This window comes from Xiphophorus hellerii, chromosome 18 (assembly GCF_003331165.1).
Source record: "Xiphophorus hellerii strain 12219 chromosome 18, Xiphophorus_hellerii-4.1, whole genome shotgun sequence".
Lineage (NCBI taxonomy): Eukaryota > Metazoa > Chordata > Actinopteri > Cyprinodontiformes > Poeciliidae > Xiphophorus > Xiphophorus hellerii.
Window position 1 is genome coordinate 12,966,587 of NC_045689.1, and position 17,653 is coordinate 12,984,239.

At 36.7% G+C, this 17,653-nt stretch overlaps 1 protein-coding gene across 2 annotated transcripts in view; it reads right to left on the bottom strand.

Moving 5' to 3' along the window:
- Positions 1 to 17,653, bottom strand: part of lsamp (limbic system associated membrane protein) — a 783,778-nt gene that overhangs the window by 20,984 nt on the left and 745,141 nt on the right. For both annotated transcript variants that reach the window (XM_032590657.1, XM_032590656.1), the window contains one exon: positions 568 to 699. In XM_032590657.1, coding sequence (XP_032446548.1) covers positions 568 to 699 — 132 coding nt within the window. The remainder of the gene's footprint in view (positions 1 to 567; positions 700 to 17,653) is intronic.

Here is a 17,653-nt window from a genome sequence, read left to right on the forward strand (position 1 = left end):
TTGCCAGCAAAGCTTTCCAAATGGATTTATGCCCATCTTCCATTTAAGATTAAATTCCAAAAGAAAGCTTAAGATACACTGAAAGGTTCTCCTACCTGGCACTCAGACCTGTGAGTGTGTGTGAGTATGATTTGGGCAAACAGCCACATATGATTTGTTCAGATCAAAGAGAATTTTTGAGATCCTTGAAGAGTAATTAGTTTAGTGAGGCCTCATGAGCTGTCTATCAAACCCCGAAGAGCTGGAATCTGTAATAATATGGACCACTGAAAGGACGTAATTATCCTCTTTTTGAAATTCGAAGTGTCTATTTAAATGATGATGTGGTGGGTGAGACCTGCCATAGAAGTAATAGCGGCAATCAGTGCAAGGCATCTCTTCCTTTTTTTCCAACTGGTTTCATTTTGGGAACGACAGAGGAGAGCTTCAGAACCTTGAAGACATCTCTAGTTCTTGTTAAGCTTTACTTTGCATTCATTCTCTATAAAATTCAACAATAAATGTGGAAAAAAAATATTCATGAGCATTCAGAAAGCATTAAACGTGCAGCAGAATCTTGCTACTTACAGTTGACAACAACGTTGACATATTTGACATCAGGTGTGGCGACATCGTTGCTGGCTTTGCATTCATAACGACCTGCTTGGTTTCTCATGATGCCTATAATGTCCAGGTACTCCTCTCCATCCAGTGGCTCGGCTGTAGAAAGATGAAATCGATGAGTGGCAGAACAAGACAAGGAAACTTGAGAATTAATTAAAGTAAAAGAATAAACAAGTAAATAGGTGGTAACACACTTTGAAACACATCCATGTTTAAGACTCTTGTAAAGATATGTTTGACTAAACTACAAAACAAAAGCAAATATCATGCAAAAGAATGGCTGACAAAACAATATTTGTAAAATAAATGTCAAACCAGGATTTGTAAATGTTCTTCAGATTTTGCTTTCTCTATAATCAAAAATTCTTCATAGTTTTGAGATGTTTAGATCAGAATTTGTAGTGGAAAAACAAATTTTGAAAAAAAAAAATCAACCAACCAAACATTATTTATAGAGCACACCCAAGTAACCTAAAACTATTCAAAGTGTTGTCATCCAGATGCTAAGAAAAAGACAACAACATAAAAAGCTCAGTTTCCTCAGGTTTCAGAGTCTATAGGAACATCCAGAAACAACTGGAGTTCTGAACACAAACTTATTTTGCCAACATGTCCGTGTTAAGCTCCACAGGGAGGACTCAGCAAGGAGCCCATTAATCAGATAAGCAGCCAAGAGGTTCAAGATTAGAGGAGCTGCAAAGATCATTAGCCTAGGTGGGTAAAATCTGTTGACAGGATAACTTTTATCCACTTCACAAACCAGTGGAAAACTAACAGAGCAAATGAACAAACATTCCCACTGGTAGCATGATGGCGTGGTAATGTTTTTCTTTAGCAAGGACAGGAAAGCTAGTCAGAGTTCATGAGAAGATGGATGCAACTGAATACAAGTGTGAAAAGTGTGAAACAATGAATTACATAGAACCAAAGATTCCCTGGTTTTAGATGTTAGAATGGTCCAGTGAAAGTCCAGACAAACAGAATTTAATCAGTTGCAATACTTGAAAAGTATTTTAAGCAGATCTTAATTCGATTTAACTGAGGTGGAGCAAAACATCTGCAAATATGGTACAGACACAACAGCAGGTCTGTGACTCTAAGTACAGAAAAAGGTGATTCTTTCAAGATTTGGAAAAAAGAAAAAAAAAGCTTGGGGACTCTATACCCTTTCCCAAACTTCTTAGTCGTGGTGAGTAATATTGAAAAACTCCTTTATGTTCTTAAAATGACAAAATGTGAAATTGTTCAATGGGCATGACTACTTTTGATAGAATCTATAAGATGGAGATTTTAATGGTTTAAAACCCTGAAACTCAAGTTTTTTCAGAGTTACTTCAATAAAAAGTGATAATTTCACAGTTTGTGGTGAGATCAGATAGGATGGTGTCAGCATGAAGATGTCAAATTGTTTTGTGCACATGATGGAGGACACCACTCTTGAACAATGACATAGTCTTGTCTCCCTTTGTTGTCATGAAACTCATGGCACACACATCAAGCCACTAACGCATTGGCCTGAAAAATAAAAAGAGTTTCTATGGATAGGGTGAAACATCCACACACACACACACACACACACCCACACACGCCAACAGTCACTAGATGTATGCGAAGCTGATGTGCTGGAGAGGTTTATTGATTTCTCATAGCTGAATAAAGAACGTCTTATACAGACCCCTAAACTGCACACATTCATGTTATTTCACTCGAGTAGCAATTCAGATTCATTCAGCTGATATTAGAAATCTTGACTGAATGTTTTCAACCATTTGTAGCTGATTTTTAATAGCTTCTTTGTAGTAAATTAACAAAATGTAGAGATCTGCAAATGTCAGACAGAAGGGCACAGAGGGCAAAGTAAACCAGAGCTACTGCAGTAAGAAATCTGAGTACTTGTTTCATATTCAATCCAGCTAATTACTCACTTTAAGCACAGTAGTTCTGCATCCTTGACATTTGATAAAAAATTCTGTGTTATAAAGTCAATGTTTAAAGAAAAGTCTGATTCTAATAAGACTGTATTTCTTCCAAAGCTGTGACATATTATAGATAGTTAGGTGGGTCAGAAGGCTTAGGTGAGATCTTTCTTCATGATTTGCCATGTAAACTGCACTCAATGAATGATCTTGATCCAAAAATACCATTTAACGTTAAGACCTTATATCATTATTTGTGATATGACGATCAGTGTGTTTTATGCGTAAAATGGCAACATTTAACTGAGATCTGATAAAAACTCTACTTGTGATCTATAGATATCCATTCTGAATATATTTCAACCTGTTAGAAAATTTAATTTTTACAACTGCTAAGGCTTAGTAAGTAAGAATCTCTTTGTGATCCATGTACAGCAGTGTAGATCTCATGGTGTTTCTCAGAAGATACAATTATCTGCGTAGAGCATAGGAGATGGTCTCCAAGGAGCCAGGAAATTTAATAATGGCTATAACACGGACTGATACTTCTCAATCCAAGAAAATAAGAAAATTACACTATGGAATTATTTGATTTAGGATTTACAAACCTGGAAAACTATATTGCCAGAGCAGTAGAGAAGGAATGAGTTTCCTTTAAGGAGGTGAAATAACCACAAACAAAAGGGAAAGAAATGGTTGATTTCAATGGACACTAATACTCTGGCTTTGGCTGTGTTAGTTCACAAAACTCATAAAACACCCCTATAACCACAACCCTAAAATGTCAGTCAGCTTGACTTTTCTACATGCCTTCAGATAATATCTCTAAAATAAGGTGCTGCCTTAGGGACTGAAGCAGCAAAAATCTAAGCTTAATGATAAAATGGAGGTCAGCTGATAAAATATCATCTCATGCTGATTGAAAGATCAGCCGGATCAGGATCAAAGTTTGCAGCACATCAGTCACTTCTCTCTGGATGAACTGTCAGACTAACATGATCAAGGAGGTTAAATTGAAAATCTGTTGCCATGGAAATTCTATTGAAGTCCAATCTCGTCTTCAGCACTTTAGCTTGGTGCTGGATAAGAATGGGGAAAGGACCAGGTGATCACCAAGATCAAAGCACAGAAAAGACAGAGAGGGAAGATAATCTAAATCAGAAACGATGAGAAAGTTGGAACAAAAAGCAATATGTTTATTCTTAGTAACTCAGTTTGCAAAGAGAGAAAATATCAATCATGACATAGGTGGGAAAAGGTGTAATGTCCAAAGAAACATTCAGTTACTAAATTTCAGCTGTGTTTTCTTTTCCGACCAGGGAATACAACTGCCTGACGCACATAATCAATGCCTAAAGGTGTCTTTCTAATTAAGAGTAATGAAGATAGATTGCTTAATCTTGTCTGTAAGGGAGCTGATTTGAGTTTGTGTACAGCACTGATAATACACATACATGTCTATGCAGCATGAGGAGGTGTGTGGTGAGCACACAGAGCTTTCATGCATGAGCTGATGTGAAGACAAACTTCCTTGCAGGTTTGGATGAACCACTGAATGTAGTTGCTGGTTCAAAGTATGCACATTAAACCAACATCCCATGAATTCTGCTCTTGCACCATATGTCACGTTACATCATCACATTTCCATGCTAATCAGGGTGGAGAAAAGTGAGTAAGTGTCAGAAAAAGGAAGAGCACAAAAGCCAAGGCAGAGGGGAGTGAAAAGATTGGTTTTTAGTCCATATGGTCTTCCAAAAGAGGCAGACCACATCACTAATTATCTGTTTATGCTGATGTTAACCAACTGTAAACAGTAATCATACCACTTGAACTTTTCACATTTGTTACATTACAACCAAAAAAAATTACATTTATTTTTTAAATTTTGTGACAGACCAATGCCATCAAATATATATATATAAATATATATGGTCATCACTTTTCTTCATAAATATTATTTATAAATCAAGAAATTGTGAAGTGCATAAGGTTCCGGCATTTATTTAATCTGATACAATTTATTAGTAATTTGTCAGATAGAGAACATTACTGACCAAACAACATCATGAATATCAACTTTGTGTAGAATTCTGAAGCCGATTCTGAAGCCGGTTTGGAATAAGAAATTATTCCAAACTTTGTTCAATTAGCTAAAAATATGCAAAGAACAGGACAAAAGTGACAAAGTGATGGTCGTCCACCTGAATCCACTGGGCATGAAGAGCATAAATCACAAAAGCAGAAAAGAACTCACATGGTGACTAGGGAGGTGCTGCACAGATAAAATTAGTTGTTGGGAGAATCTGTCAATAATTTTAGTTGTGAACTCTACAAATTTGGCCTTTAAAAAGTACAATATCAACAAGAAAGTTTTGATTGAAGGAAAGTCAATAGAAGTTTGGTTTGCAGTTTGAAAAAAGCCATTTGGAAGAAACAACAAACAGTATACAATCTAGACAGATGAAACTGAAATTGAAGTTTTGGGCCTACAAGCCACATGCTATATGTTAACGAACTGTAGCACTACACAGCACTGATTAGCAGTTGATGTGGGGGGAAAACCTGTCAGAGACTTCAAAAGACCTGAGAGTTTGAAGTTTACTGTCAGCATGACATACAGCCAGAACTCAAATGAAACCTTATTCAAACTCAATTCAATATAAAAAAAATACTTTATTTATTCAAAGGGAAATTAAATGTTGCAACAATCCTGAAGAGGATTCTGACTGAAGACAGTCCCATGAGTATCATTACATGCTGACAACTCAAATATCAGAGCAGCAGGGACGATACTTCAAAATAGCATGTACTGAATGTCACCAACACTTGTTGTCAAGCACTGCTGATCCATCACATTTGTTTTTACCACTAAATCTCTGTCTAATTGTATCATTAGAAAGCTAGGTAGAGAGAGAGACTGGAGTCGGGGGCTAAGATCGTTGCCCATTAGGACAGATGGAAGAAATGGTTTGAACATCCTCCTTCTATCTGCTCCGTTGGTTCTGCTATGCTTCCATTAAGTGTGCTTTGAAACTCCTCAGAAATCTGGGGTCATAGTACAGGTGTTATTTGAGCCTTTGAGTTGCTAATCAGGTGCTTCCAGTTGTAAAAACAACCTTGTTGCCACAACTGTCCAAAAGTAAAAAAGTAAGATCAAAAATTCATCCAGGTACACAACAGCCAAAACCAGAGGAAGAAATTGCCATAAGAAGCAGTGCCTCAATCAAAAAAAGGATTGATAAAACGCTGTTTCAGTAAGAAGAATGAGAAAAAATAAAATTATATGAATTTGATCAAATAAACTTGCAGTTGTAACATGAAACCCCTCTCCTCATAAAGTTCAAGTGATATAACTCATTTTTTAAGGCACTGTACGACTCAGATGTGAATGAAAACTGACTGATTTACAACTAGAGTAAACATTACACTTGGTTATCATCAGCATAGCATAATTAGTGACATGTTTGCAATTGAATCCTAATTACCAAGGAAAGTAAGGGTGTGAAGGTGGTGATAATTGAAATGCTGTTATATATAATTCTGCAATGTGATCATTTAAAAGCCATGTGCTAAATAAATGATGATAAATTTAACTTGAACTGAAAATGTATTTTCAGTTGCAGTGCAGATGTACAGTACAGACCAAACGTTTGGACACACCTTTTAATTCAATGGGTTTCCTTTATTTTCATGACTATTGACATTGTAGATTCACACTGAAGGCATCAAAACTACGAATAACACGTGGAAATATGCACTACACAAAAAAGTGTAAAACAACTGAAAATACCCCTTATATTCTAGTTTCTTCAAAGAAGCAACCTTTTGCTGTGATTACTGCTTTGCACACACTCTGCATTTTCTTGATGAGCTTCAAGGGGTAGTCACCTGAAATGGTTTTCACTTCATAGGTGTGTCCTGTCAGGTTAATAAGTGGGATTTATTGCCTTATAAATAGTCATGAAAACAAAGAAAACCCATTGAATTAGAAAGGTGTGTCCAAACTTTTGGTCTGTACTGTATGTGCCCATATATCACAAACTGCATCAACTCTACATAATTAGCCATCAAACTGAACTGTGGCAACTGAAACCTTTTGCTACTTTAGCTACTATCAGTTTAGTATGTTGTTTACAAATCACTCCAGACAATAATAAATCTGTGAAAGGGCAAATAAATAATTAAGATCACAATTATGTTTGTGGTTCATAGAATCTATGCATCCAAATCAATATGAAAATGTTGGACAGGTGGGTGCTGTGGTGGCGCAGGGGCGGGGCACGACCACATATTGAGGCCTTAGTCCTCTTGGCGGTGGTCAAAGGTTCAATTCCCGACCTGGCGACATTTGCCGCATGTCTTCCCCCTCTCTCATTACCCTCTTTTCTGTTGGACTACTTTCAAATAAAGGCCACTAGAGCCAACAAAACGTTTAAAAAGAAAATGTTGGACAGGAAACCCTAGCTCTTCTCATCTTCTGAAATTACACATTCATGATGCATGCTTTAGAAAACATTTACTACCCAAAGCAGGGAGATAATCTGAAGCGTGTTGCAAATGCTGAACAATGCAACTATTTTTCACAACATGATGTGTCCTCTTTTTAATATTTGCTTTTTAATTCTAAATGGGTCGTCAGAATCCACAACAGGTTCATATCGGCTGGAATCCTTATCTCATATCTGATGCTCTCCAGAATATCCAGATTCTTTTTCCCACAGTGTAATGCTTAGTTTCTTTTTTCCCATCTTTTGATAATGCAGTCTCTCAGCGAAGAGGAGCTATCTGCATTATCACACTCAGGCCCCTACAAGCCACCACAAAAGCTTCTCCAACACTACAAAGATTACATCTTTGCTCCAATTGTTCAGACTGTTTTTTTTTTTTTGTCTAAATTCTCTTTGAAATCGTGATTTTATTAAACCAAAGCAATGTCTTTCTCTTTCTATAAACATTAACTTTACTTTTTGCTTTACACATCCCCCCAGTGTTTACATGCTGACTGGAAGTTTGACATTTTAAGCTGTATGATTGTATCATCACTTTCTTTTAGAATTTAGCCAAAAATAATGATAATGAGAAAAAAGAATTGTAGACAGAAATATTTACAAAATAATAATACATAAAACATTAAATGCTAGTAATATAGGAAGCGTTTATGAAATTTTATGAAATCAGATGGCATTTTCTAATTGTACGTCATTTCCATAAACCAGACATATGTCGGACATTTAAAATAAGGTTCTACACATTTTTAATTTCTGAAAAGTTATGAACGTGTAAAGATATGTGGAACCAGTTTGTTTAAAGAACACAGTTATTGATGCACAACATATTAATTATTACCTGTCTTTAGTGTTAAGAGGCACTTTTGTATTAAAGAGTATACACATAATTCATAAACCAAGAATGTGCTTCAGAATATTTTTTGTGTCCGCTGTGCATAAAGAACATTAAAGCAAGACTAGATCCTCAGTGAACAAAGGCAAACACCAGACTGTTTGAAACAGAATATAAGAGAATTCTAAGTATTACTTCAATCACAGCAGGAGTATTTAGGCCAAAGATCTTGTCAGGACAAGAAACCCATATCCTTTCTGATGCATAGCTGTGCAAATATTGGAAGAAATAAAATTTTATTTTTTCAGTGTGAATAAAGTTCAGGGCACATCCTCAGATTCAGAATGAAAAATATGGATTTTAGATGGCCTTGTAAAAGCCCAACTGATCTTAATTACAAATCACATTCATGTTGTGTTGAGTTTTAAAATCAAGCAGAACATGTAAGAGCAGCTTAAATATTTTGAGCTTCACTGAATGTGGAAGAGTCATCAAAAATCTCAGAAATGTCTACGAAGGACAAAAATTATGGAAATTGGTTAATGAGAACTGCTTCACAGGCCAAGGCTGTACTTACTTTTCTATTCAACTTAATGGAAAATCTGTTGCTATTCATGTTGCATGTTTCACAAGGTTCCTTTCCAAACTAATTTATGAATTTACTGTTATTTGTGGATTCTCCTTTTACAAAGTGAGTTTTTTCCCAGATTTTTGAAAAACTACTTTTCATTTCATAAATGCTACTTACAGAAAACTTTTTAAAAATTATTTCCGATTTAAACACTCACAAATACGCATCTCTTTAATAAAAATTTGTTGTCACACGTTACAGTTTGAACAACCTCTAACAGCAGTGCCACCTCTTGTGTATGTAAACTAAAGTTTAAAGTTCTCGCTTATATAATCTCGCTTAACTAATCCCATATTATCAGCTTTTCAAGCTGATAATAGGGGACAAGATGGAGTATTTATTGTATTTGCTATGGATTTGGAAAAAACAGTTTGGAACATAAGGTCAGCTAAAATTGTGCAAATTTCTTCCATGTAATGAGTGGGATATTCTTTGTGAAGAAACAAATGTATAGAGACAATAAAAATGTAAAAAAAAAATATTATTGTGAAGTAAAACAAAAATGTTGTATTATTGTGAAGAACAATAAAAGGTTAATCAGTAAGTCACGTTCAGTTTATATAGAATAAAATAAATGCTTTCCTTTCTTGTCCTCCATCTAACACACAACTGTATATTGTCAACAAAATCCTGAAAAAAGTAAACCTAATAAAAAGTTTATCAAATCCAGTAACTTTAATCAATGACAGAATCAATAAATAGAAATAACATTTAGATTATGATGATGTACATACTTAGCAAAACTGGGAATGTTGTGGCTTTGTTACAATGCAGTGATTTTATTCAACCACAGGTCCAGATGCAGTTACGTCACCTTTACATTTTATGCTCTTCTAACTCCTGCAACTATGTTGGGAATACATTCAAAACATTTCTATATTTATAGAACAAGGTTTCTGTCATTTAGTTCTACATGTTGAAATGTTCATCAACTCTATGTTGCTCTTTCCAGTGGTTGCAGCTTAGCGGAAAGTTTTTTTAAATTATGTTTTTAGTGTTTTACTGACATATGATAATAATCTTTGGATACTTAGTTATTGTGCTGGTACCAATATTTTGCTTCTTTTTAACAGACTATTGATCCACCATTGAAATAAGCTCATTTCCTGATTATGGGTGAAAATGCCACTTTACTTGTTGGACTCCAGAACAATCTGAGGTGGAAAGTCTTGTTTCAGGTGTTGTTGAAAGGTAATACCTCGAATCCGAGTGTCCCTTTGGGCGGAAGTGCTCAAAGTCAGAAGCACATGATATGAAAACAGCAAACTGTAATTGGAAACCATGTGATGGATGAGAATTACAGGAAACATCTTTGAATGATTAGGTTGTACGGTAAGCAGCACTACAGCACCCCTACAGAAAAATGATGGCATGAATGAGGCACATTAGCCAGTCTGTCTTCCTGTCCATTACCACCTGAAAGCTTGTTGAAATTGCCTTGAAAATTATATAAAAGTCATGAGTTTATTACTTTTTTGCTCACACTACATAATGTGAATGTCCTCATGAAAGCACATAAACTCTCTGTGATTACTTTAAGAAAACAAAAGTCCTGAACAGTGCTCCATGCTGATGGTTTACTCCTTCTCGGACACTAAGAGCTGCCTTTTCCCCATCCATTGAATATTTGAAAGCCTTTTGAAAATGCAGTCGCAGCCTTAGGAGGGGATCTGTGAAGAGCTTAGCATAGACACAGTACACTTTTACAAATGCCTGCTGGATACTGATTTGCATTGCACGGGAAATTTCAAGTTGGCAGGAACAAAAAACTTTTCCATGTGAATTCAAGTACTCTATAGGGCTGACTGAGAGAAGCCATCTTGGATGGGAACAGGAACCACGTTGTATATGTCCAAGCATTTTCCTGCAGAGTGGACCAGATAAGGGAGGAAAAGGGGCAGAGCAACGAGTTGTGCTCTTTTGCATTTCCTCATGCTTTATTCATTGCATCTCTTTACCACAGTGCGAAACATTACATTTATTTTCCAAATGCTAATTTATGTTAAACAGATGTTTGAGAAACTTCAGAGTCAAAGACCCCGGGACATTTATTTTTATTTGTCTGCATCCTTATGATGGTGTGTGGGCGTGTGTGTGTGTGTTGGTGTCTGCATACAAGAACATGCCCATCATTATTCAATGAGACCTTCAATATTGGTGTCTATTCAAGTATTGTGTATGACTTTTGATGGCAACAGACATCTCAAATGTTTGAAAATATTCTGTGCAAAACGCCACTAAAATATCCTTACAAACGTTCATTTTTTGTGCTTTATTGCCCGATTTCCTTCATGAATGTCAACAATACTGAACAACTGGAAAGAAAAACTGGGTCAGAAAAGCAGAACTTCCCCTTCCATTCATTTGCTACCACAGTAACTGGGAGTGCAGAAACAACACAAGTGTAGGAGCCAAAAACAAGTCTACTTTTTATTTGCTGCTCCTGCTGCCACACTACAGATGTGATCAGAGAAACAATACCAAAACCAATCTCTTTTCTTCTTAGACCTTTGTTTTGTACTGAGACAGCCCTACACTGTCGCTCACTAGAGTGTTGTTCATGCTGTAGAAGTATGTGAGGCTTCAAAAGGAGATTAATTGATAAAGTACAATAAGGTCGAGCCACTGAATTCCCTCTAAGTGAAGTTGGGTTGTCCGCTATTGCTTCAAATCAGCTGACAAACAAAGCTGTCCTATTGTTGTTGGAGGTCTTCTTATTACAGTCTTGATAAATTTAATGAGCTTATGTTTACCATGGGGAAGAAAGCTCTGGGTTAAGCATGGAGAGCACAGTGAGCCACAGAGGATCACTGCTTACTCTTCTGTTATGGTCTTTATCTGCCATATCCCCTCTCCTTTGTCTGTAACAAATGAGCATGAGGCCACATGTGGTGACTTATTACTGAGATTTTTTTTTTCTCTTTACGTCAATAAATCCAAGTTTGGCTTTAAATTTCAGCAGAAAGGTGCTTGTAAAGACAGAAATATGACTGTGTAAGAATCTACCCCTGGCATATTCATACATTTCTCTGGTTCGTGATAGTATGCTCTCTGTCATACTCAGATGATTAGCTGGAAGCCCCTATGCTGATGCAGAACTTTTCCTGCAGTAACACAGACAAAAAGAAGAAGTCCAAAGCATTGTCTACAGAGAATATTATTATACAGGAAAAATAGTTGTCTTGGGACTACAAAAGACAGCATTATCTTACAGACAGACTGAATATGAGCAGCCTCATTATCTAAACAAAATCCACCAATCAGGAAACTTTGTAAATAGGAGGTTTTGCACTTTGACCAAAGTTGTAGAAGATAAATTATTTTTGAATTCCTTTTCTTTACTGCTAACTTACTCTCATTTGGTTAAAGTCCACCTTAGCAAAAAAACACAATTTTATAAAACAAAGTTCTCACATTTTATAAAAAGACCTGAAATGACAACTAAAAGTTGTTTTTTTTTTCTAAACTCCTCACATTGAAAACCATCTTGACATGGAACGTGAAATCAAAACGAAATTTAAAAAATATGTTTATTTCTGTAGGGGATCTGGCTGTAACGACTAATAACCATACATGATCATGTGTTTTTGTTGCCAGGGAAGGAAGATGTTTAAAAACAAGATGATTTATATGAGTAATATATGCCACACTGATAAAACCAACCAATCACCAAGTAAACAACCAGCCAGTCAGTTTACTCAGCCAGTTAGCCAATAAACTAATCAATAAATGAAAAGATCAAATGACCATCCCCAAAATGACAAACCATTCAACCAAGAAATTACCAACCAACCCATAAACTGGCCAAATGACAATTAACTCGCTCAAACAATTATCCCACCAACCAAATGAAACCAACAAATTACAAAAATGTTCCACATTTGTCCTAATGTCCACATTTATTGTAATTGAGTGACGTCCTAGTTATGTTAAATCCAACCAAAAAACATAACTATACAATAATGACTCGTATTGTTAGAATAAAAATGTTCTAAAAAACTATTTCAACTTTATTGTACCATGCCCAAACCATTTTGATTTTATGTTCAAACAAGTTATTTCAGTATCTGAAGTTTTTGGCCAGTTACTGTAATCCATGCATCTGAAAATTGTTCTCTGTTAATTCTAAAAGAAAACAGATCATTCTTCATGGACGGTGTGGAAAAAGAACAGCATCTAGTTTTGTTTTTGTTTTCTTTTTTGTCAAGATCCACTATTTATGAAATATATATTACCTCAGTCTACGCTAGGACTGCTTCATTCATCAATTTTTTTATTATCTTGTTTTAGCCTCAGAAGAATAGAATTACAGTTTGTCATCGTCAGAGATGAGAGAAAAGGATACAGCACCTGAGGTAAGTGTGTATGCTGGAGAAAAAGCAGTGTTTTCATTTGGCTAAGTAATGATTTGTCATGTAAATAATATCTGTTTTGCAGAACAGCTGCCATCTTCAAAATATTTACATAATATGCTGAGATATGAAACTCATATGGAAGTTCTTAAAACAGATTCAAAAACAGGCTTATAAATGATGGCTTGTCAACATTTGGGCTTTTCCAAATTTGAAGATTACAGCAGAGCAGAAAGATTTAAATTAGTCTGATTGCTATTATTCTGAATTTTGCCAGATCAAAGCACATATGTGAATATGGAACATAGACAGAATGCAGACAAATTTAGAGATAAGCAACATTATCTAGATTTGGCCTTCTACTACACACAAAAAAATATTTTTTAAACCACAGCTGCCAGAGCTTTTGTATTAGCTGAAAATGTTTGCAGCTTATGGAAATAAACCCACCTATAAAAAGAAAGTAACATTTACAAGATTAAACCCCTGTTATCATGCTTTGACTTTATAACCTGCTGTAAAACAGAGTGACTCATCCAAGGATATTTTCTGTGCAGCAAAAACACAGACAGCAGATTCCACTTTGGAGGGAAAATGCTTTTATTATTGATAAATGTGATAATGACTTTCAGTTGAACACGAAGGGATAGTTTGTGCTGATTTTGGTTTGCTTGTTACCAGTGAGAAAATCATCATCGCAAAGGTTCACTAAAACATAGTTCGAGGAATACTGTCCTATTCCTGCACACAACATGGGCTGTGCTTCTGAACGTGTTTCCTCATCCATTCAAATCACTGAGTTGGTTTTTCTAATCACTTCTATGGCCACAAGTGTAAAAAAAATCAAGCACCTGTGCAGTAAGACTGTTTCCACTAACATATGTGAAAGTATAAGTTGCTCTGATGAGATCAGTGAATTCCAGCCTTGTGCTGTTATTGAATGCCACCTGTGCAAGAAGTCCAGTTGTGAATCTCCCTTCCTGTCCAATGGCTACAGAACACGGTCAGTTTCATGTAGTCTTACACCTCTCTCAGTGGCAACACTAACTTTTTCAGCAACTCTGTTAAAACAGACTGCACATGCAGGGGTGACCCTGTCGCTAGTTCACCAAAGGTCCTTTTCTTTTGTCTGCTGCAGACTGAGAACACCCAACATAAGCTGCAGATGAAGAGATGCTCTGATCCAGTTGTCTATGGTCTACAGTGAAAACTTCCCCAGTAAAACTTGTTAAAATCCATATGTTTGCCCATTTTTCCTGTTTTTAATATTCACTTTCTACACAAAACTGCCTCCATTTCCTGACTAATATATCTGAACCACTAACAGGTGCTGTGATTAGGAGGTAAATAGAATTATTCACTTGACCTCTTCGTGGTCATAATGTTATGCCTAATCGATGTACACTCAAGAGAGTCACATGGAGACACATGGTCTCCCTAAGTTAAGTTATCCCTTATCCAAGTTATGAAAATACCATTAGTATGAAGATGTCCCATCAGGAGTCTCTAGACAGCTCGAATCCTTCCGGGAATACTTTCCTGGGCATATCTCAGTAAAGTTGCTGGGCAAATGCACATCTTCCCTTCACAATTTACAGCTAACCCTCATTTGTGGAGGAGAGAGCTATCTAACACATCACTTGAGATCTCCCACTGGTGATCATTAATTTGAGTGCTGCTGTGTGTGGAGGCCAGAGAATATGATTCACACCGATTCTATGCTTACCGCACCACTTATTGATACAGAACAATTTGTGACATTTCTTCATTCAAATTTCTTCTGGTGTTTTATTTTTTAATTACAGATAAGCTCCTCAATATAACCAGAGCAGCAGCAGCAGAGTGGCACATGAGATCCATCTTCTTAGTCATAAGATAAAGTTGTCCTATGTGTTTTCTGTTCTTCTCTGTTTCCTCTTATCCGTTAGCTTGCACACCCTTAAGTCATGAGCTCTCGTCTCCTTTAGGCTACAGCCTCCCTCAGGGCCTCTGTGACTTTAGGCGTTTTGGGAAAAGTGCTTATGGCCAGGAAATAAAAAAAAAAAGTGCAGAATTTTTGCACAGTTGTGAGTTTTAAAAAAAAAAGTGTGAGCTGCAATTTTTAGCTGGACTGTACTTGATTGCATCTAATGAGGCAAAGCAAACATAAGGCAAGTTGTGCTTATCTTGTTTTATTACAGCATACTGATTATAGACTGGCGGCTGATTGCGGACAAAAAAACCACAGATCTGAGACCTGCAAAGTGATGAGCCTCCCAAAGTGCTGGTGCTTAAATGATTGTGACAACACAAGCAGGGTTCAAACTCTGTGGAAAATAAACTTCCAGACAGCTGGGGATGGGGATCTGCAGCTTTGACCTGCGTCTCTCTGACAAGGACTTGTCATCACCTCACACTTCACTCTGACAATCAGCTGGCCTGCCTCTCTGTAACAGCTTGGTATTTAATGATAAGTTTGTATACGTGCTGTCTCCTGCCTAATCTGCTCACGCTCTCATTCTACAAGGGACAAACACTGCCTAGCCCTTACATTTATGTACTCTTGCCAGCTTCACTCCTTCCTGAGAGATACAGAAATGCATGCACAAGCACGCTGTTCACTTCGATGCTGTCTTTTTCTCCTGAGAGCGAGCTGAGGTGCAGAGACCGTCATACCTTAACGTTGGCAGAGATGGCAAGATGACGAATTATTGGAGGGAGGGAGTGAAAGAGAGAAGGGAGAAGAGGTAGATGTAAAGACAGGCGAGGATGGATGGCTAGACACAGGAAGAGGAGGAAAGCTTTCCTATTAAGGCGACAGTCCTGAGGAGACTGTCTTGAGGTTGGTCTTGGAACACAGCCGATAACGCTGAGGATGGCGTGGGAGGGATGTCAAGGGCGTTCAGTGTCAAACCATTAAAGGACTACTCTTCCAAGCGCTGTTTAAATAAAGCTTGTGACTTCAATATGCAGCAGTTTCATACAGCAGATGAATGTGAGCCGTAGTCTAAATCAATTCATTTCAACACGTTGTTGGAGTGAAAAACATCATTAGGCGTTCATGGCTTAGCATTTACAGGTAGTTGATACTATTATCCACAACTCCATAAGTGTGAAGCACAAGGACATCATTAGCAATAATCCCTGTTGATAGGCAGGTAATACTGCTAAGGGGAATATGCCTGTCATGCTTGGGTTTCCTCTTTATAATTGTTAATTGATTGAGCTGTCAAATTGTGGCACTGGAAATTTTCCTGTTGTTCTCCATAATCTAAAATACTGTGGCTTACAAAAGTATTTATATCTTTGAACATTTTATACACTTTGTCAATTTAGAGCTGCAAATTTAAGGTATTTCGTTTGGATTTTAAGCGTTAGATCACATACACTTAAACGCTTCCCATTGTTAGAACAAAGAACCCTCTTCCCTTGCAGATAAACCTAACTTTCCTACTGACCAAACATATAGCCTGCTATGCTATGATTTTTGTATTTTGTACATAAAAACATTTTTAACATATAGTCATTGCTAGATTATAATGGTTTGGACTAAACAATATTCATGTGTTCAAATGGCCTAGTCAGAACCAAGACCCAAATCCAATTATGAAACTATGATAAGACATATCTGTTAGATGATTTCCAGTCTGACTTAGCTTTTTTACAAAGAAGAATGGGCAAACAATTTAGTCTTCAGATAATTGTGCTTATCTGGCTGAGACAAATGCCAAAAGACTTTCAGCTTTTGCTTACAAGGAAAGAGGATTCTATGAAGCAAAACAATGGGGACAACAAGAGAAATGCACACTATGAGTTTTGGATTTTGAATTTCAAAAATATTTTTAAAAGCATAAATTATTATTATTTTTTAATTCACAACTATTCATCAATTGGTATATCACACAAAACTACAGTAAATCAAATTAATTATTTTGCATGGCAGTGCATTACCCCACTACTGTCTCTGTGGTTTCTTTATAAGTCTGCATTTGTATGACTTTTTATGGTTGCATTTACAGCTATCTGTACGTAGTGTGTTCGTCCCGCAGAAGAAAGTGACAAACTCCAGAACTTCAAAAGAAGTGAGTGGCTCTTTAATGCATAATTTAAAATTTTCTCATGATTGTACTTGCTGTAGCTAATGAAAAGAACAAATTCCTACCAAGTGAAACTAATTGTTCACATACTAAAGTGGTGCTCTTCTTCTCTATCTGTCTGTTGCCTTTTCTGTAGTGTTCCCTCAATCTCTCTGGATAGCACAACACCTTCCATTTTTTAAATCTTGCTAGCTCTGTGTGGTTCCTCCCTGTGTCATGGAATACAACAATCAACCAGAAGCCAAGTGATTTTCATACTTGTCCGGCTTCTATTTTAGTGGTCTGATATGCATGAAGGGAAGCATTCTTTGCTTGACTAGCGACTCTATTTCTCCCGTCATTGTGCCACATGGGGTGCCACCATTCTTCCGGCATCCCGCCACCCAGGAGTTCCACTCTATAACCTCTGGCAACTCTTCCGAGCAATTTAAAGAAAGAGGGAGAGACTCCTGCTGGGATCCAGTCAGCTAAAGTGAGGATCAGCAGCATTCTTGAAGGTCTCTGGACACACACAGAGCAGAACAGTACAAGTTTTGAACAAATACACTGTCAAAACCAGTCTTTTTATCCAAACTATTGTACTTCTCACAATTTGTTTTATGTCATTTTCTTTCCCTAATATCAAAAGTTGGACTTGTATTCCCTAGTAGAGCAAATCTGAAATTTTATTTCCAAATGTAGCTGAGATTACACAAATGGTGGATAGATATGTGGTAGATCTGGTAAAGCTGTGTA